Raw genomic sequence first — 4,318 nt, 5'->3', positions numbered from 1 at the left:
CCAACAGCTATGCAGCCATTTGCAGCTCTTAAACCCTGGGTCTCTGAGGTCCGGTGAGGCTGAGTGACCTGAGGTCCCATAGTCCCATGTTCCTGGGTCCCAGACTGTCCCACTCCATATCAGAGAAGCCTGAGAATGCATGCCAAGTCATATGCACTATGCTGTTTATTGTCACATGTTACCCATGGGACAGGGGGCACAGAGGGGGGCGGTTAGCCCTCAGGCGGAGAAGTGGAAGGAGGGGGGAACTGGGAAGCATACATCTCCAGAACTTCCTCCCAAGCAGCCCCCCAGCGGATGATGTGGCTCGTCCAGCAGCTGTGGGGTCAGGAGGCAGGCTGTGCTCAGATACAGGCACAGTGCTGCGTGAGAAGGTTGGGCACTGTCTCGTACTTGAAGGAGTAGCCTCCATCTGAGGTGGTGCGGACACGCAGGGACCTCATGGTCCCCGGGAGAGCAGCACAGCAGGGCTGGGCCCCTGGCAGCAAAGAGAGGGGCTGGGCTCCTGGCCCCAAAGAGAGGGGCTGGACAGGGGTGGAGGCCGCCCCGGGGGTTGGCAGGGGTGGGCTTGGTAGGGTGGGCAGCCCACAGTTCCCGTGACAGTAGTGGAAGACGAAACTGGGAGGGTGCACAATCCAGCGGTCCCAGCCCAGCTCCTGGAAGGAGATGTTGACAAAGGCTCTGTGGCAGTTGGTGTGGGCAGTGGGTTCTTCTGGAGGTCTCTGCAGCAGGTGCAGCGCGGCTGGAGACCAAGGCCAGGGCAGCGGGGGAGTCGAGCGCCGGGCTCTCTTCTCTCCGCTGGGTGGTATGGCCCGGGTGTGGGCCACCAGGAAAGGTGTGGCCTCAGGCTGGGCTGAACAGGAACAGAGGGGACAGCGCAGCAGGAGCACCAGCACTGGCTGGATGAGCAGGGGGAAAGCAGAGGAGGCCAGGTGCAGCACAGCCCAGTGAGAGGGCGCCTGGCCCAGTGACATGGGCACAGCCATGGGCCCCCCAGATGACAATGCCAGCAGGCTGAGCAGGGGCCCAGAGCTATTAGAGACTGCTGTATCCTGCCTGTCCAGCCCAGTGTGGAACCACAGCTGGGCTGAGGTCACCTGGCGGCTGCGTGTGTGCTGGGACGGTCGGAACACATAGGTAAAGAGGCCCTTGGCAGCCTCCTGGGCCAATTGTCCAATGGCTGGCTCGTCCTCACAGCTGGAACCTGTGGAGACAGAAGGGAAGGGAGAGGACAGCCCTGACGGCAGGGGCCTGGGACCTCTCCATTCACGAGGGCTGACCGTGTGCCAAGCACTCTGAGGAGCACCTTACCACACTTCGGGACTCCACAGTCTTGGGGGAAATGACGTAAGCTAACCATCATTTATTTCATCATTAAAGGACTTAAAAAAAAACTTTACAAGATATTGCCGACTTCTCTCTGAAGTGGCTGTACTAGTTAACACTCTCATATGCACTGTGTAAGAAAGCCCTGGCCCTCTCGACCTTCAGCAACACTGACAATTGTTGGACTTAAGTTTTGTCCATCTGATAATGTGCAGTGGCACCTTCAATGGTGTGTATGTGGGTGTTTCTTATCTTACTCTTTATAATATCTTTTTGCATGTCAGAAATATTACATGATAAATTATTTAAAATAATTCCATTTTTAAAAAGACATGTTAACAAAACAAAAAAGGAGAAAAGACATAACTCAGAGTAGAAGGCAGTTCTTTCCAAGAAAGTGCAGAGTTGGCATCCTTACTCTGGCATGTATATAAAATAAAACAAAAACAAACCCATTGCCACTGAGTTGATTCTGACTCATAGCCACTCTATAAGACAGATTAGAACTGCCCCATAGGGTTTCCAAGGAGTGGCTGGTGGATTCAAATTGTCGACTTTTTAGTTAGCAGCGAAGCTCTTCAGACTGTTACTGAACCATGGACCAGCACCAGTCGAAGGCCTGACACTTAAGGCTAAACTGTTACACAGGGATTCTCTCATTAGAATCCTCACAACTGTCCATTTTGCAGATAAGGAAACTGAGACTTAGAGAGGTGAGGTGGCATTCAGCTATTCAGTGGCCAGGCTGGGATTCTGCCTAATCCTCAAACCACACTTTTAATAACTGTGCTATCCAGGACTGAAGGGCAGGGAAGCAGGGAATCTCTCCCAAAGAAAGGAGGGCCGGATACAAGAATCCCACCCACAGGAGGGCTGGCTGCATTGGTGCAATCAGTGGAGCATGGGGAAATACACAAGGAGGTGGGACAGGAACTGAGAAGGAGATAGACTAGTTTCCCAGCTACTCTTTCTCCTGCATCCCTGAAGTCTTCTCAAGTTTCAGCCACCTGGGGCTGAAGATACAGGGTTTAGGGCAGGGAGAAGAGGCAGAGGTAGGAGGAAAAGGTGGCAGGAAGGGGCCCAACCTCCTCGGGGCCCAACCTCAGATGGCTCTTTTTCTAGAGACCCTAGGTCTCCCACATAGCTCCCAGATGCATTCTAGATACACTGTCTTATTTAATCGTGAGAGGCAGGTGTTCAGCCCATTATACAGATGAGGAGGCGGAGGCTCAGGGAGATTAGTAACTTGCCCATCGCTGCAAAGCCACTTGAGTGGTAAGGCTGGGATTCAAACCCAGGTCTGCCTGGCTCCCACACCACCCTGCCTCTCAAAGTCACCCTGCCAGTTCCCCATCCTCGTTACCTGTGGCTGGGAAAAGGATAGCCTGGGAGACATCTTCCTCCTCCTTGGGCTCTGAGCCCCTGCGCACGAAGCCCCCCAGGGCATGTCTTCGAGGCAGCCGCCTGATTCCAGGGTCCCCACCTTCCCTGGTCACTGCCGGGGGCCCCAGGGCATCCAGGAACAGGGCCTTCACCTTGGCCAGAACAAGCTCCCGGTCCACCTCTGGCCCGTGGCAGCCATGCCCACCCTGCAGGGCCAGCAGCAAGAGAAAGAACAGTGGCCTCCGGGGCACCATGGCTCACTTGGCCTCTGCCAACCACAAACCCACGCCCTACCCTGTGCCCCTTTTGTCAGGGTCTGCCCAGGGCCTCCCCACTCTCCCCTCCCCATCCCACCACCCGCCCTCTTCTACACTTCTCACCCCAGTCTTCCCCAGTCCTTCCCACGCCCAGCAGTCCCAGTTGCCCTTGCCCATGGCATTGAGACCTCCTATCTCTGACACAGACGTCTGTGACCCTGAGCCTTATCTCCCACTCCCGACAGGAATGTGGGGGAGGGGGCTGGTGAGGGTTTTCACCCCAAGTGACCTGACTCACACATACAACCCCTCCTCCCTACATACACGCAGTGTGAGTCTCACATCCCAGCAGCCAGCACACAGGTTACATCAGGTGGGACAAGAGTGTGGGAGGTGGGGTCCGCCAGCTACTGAAGGTGTTATTTGTCAGGGAGACAGACTGGCCAGCCCCCTCACACCTTCTAGGGGCCTCTCGCAACCAAGCAGCTGCTCCGCCAGCCCTTGGGGGAGGGGCTGGGGCTGGGGCTGGGGCTGGGGCTGGGGCTAGAACTGGGGCTAGGGCGGGGGGCAGGTGGTCCCGCCTGCTCTATACTTAGCCTGGAGGAGCCAGTCTGGGCTCTTGTCCTCCAGCTGTGTCATCAGAGAATATTTTTGGGATTGGCAGCTGCAGGCGCCTCTGCCACTCAGGCCCAAGGCGGGCGGGCCGCTGGGGACCTGGCGGCTGGAGGTGGGAGGGAGGAGGGGAAAGAGGCCCCGGCTGTGGGAGGGGGCTGGGAAGAGAGGCTCGGAGAGCAGGAAGCCAGGCCGCGGGCAGAGCAAGCTGCGGGCCCTGGCTGCACAGGCAAACAGGAAACACTGCCCCGAGCTCCAGCTCCGGGCCTGGAGTCTCTGCGAAGAACCGCAGCTCCGGGCCGAGGGTAAGGAGGCGAGCCGGGAGCGGCGGCCGGGGAGAGCTCCGCGGTTTCCGCGCCCCGGCCCCCGCGCGCCCCGCCTCCCGGGCTCGGCGCGTCTGCAGGCCAGTGCTCGCCGCCCGCGCGTTCTCCGCGTCCCTGCAGGCCGTCCCAGGCCGCTGGGATGAAGGCGGGCTCGGGGGACCAGGGGAGCCCCCCGTGCTTCCTGCGCTTCCCGCGGCCCGTGCGGGTGGTGAGCGGCGGCGAGGCCGAGCTCCAGTGCGTGGTGCTGGGCGAGCCGCCGCCCATTGTGGTGTGGGAGAAGGGCGGGCAGCCGTTGGCGGCCTCGGAGCGCCTGAGCTTCCCGACCGACGGCGCCGAGCACGGTCTGTTGCTGAGCGGCGCCCTGCCCACCGACGCGGGGGTCTACGTGTGCCGCGCCCGCAACGCGGCGGGCGAGGC

General features: G+C 59.3%; 2 protein-coding genes across 2 annotated transcripts in view; one reads left to right on the top strand and one right to left on the bottom strand.

Moving 5' to 3' along the window:
- Nucleotides 1-344: 344 nt before the first annotated feature.
- On the bottom strand, nt 345-2,963 carry INHA (inhibin subunit alpha). Its single transcript, XM_004376353.1, has 2 exons — nt 2,690-2,963; nt 345-1,204 (listed from the first exon to the last, which is right to left on the bottom strand). The coding sequence occupies exons 1-2, from the start codon at nt 2,961-2,963 to the stop codon at nt 345-347; spliced, it is 1,134 nt and encodes a 377-aa protein (XP_004376410.1).
- A 1,074-nt stretch (nt 2,964-4,037) lies between these two features.
- OBSL1 (obscurin like cytoskeletal adaptor 1) overlaps nt 4,038-4,318 on the top strand; it is a 21,366-nt gene continuing 21,085 nt past the window's right edge. Inside the window, exon 1 of the mRNA XM_023731217.1 lies at nt 4,038-4,318. This exon is cut by the window's right edge and continues 794 nt beyond it. Coding sequence (XP_023586985.1) covers nt 4,041-4,318 — 278 coding nt within the window. The 5' untranslated portion in view covers nt 4,038-4,040.

The sequence above is a fragment of the Trichechus manatus genome, unplaced genomic scaffold (genome assembly GCF_000243295.1).
Source record: "Trichechus manatus latirostris isolate Lorelei unplaced genomic scaffold, TriManLat1.0 scaffold00041, whole genome shotgun sequence".
NCBI classification, from domain to species: Eukaryota; Metazoa; Chordata; class Mammalia; order Sirenia; family Trichechidae; genus Trichechus; species Trichechus manatus.
This window is presented reverse-complemented; position numbering and strand designations above follow the sequence as displayed.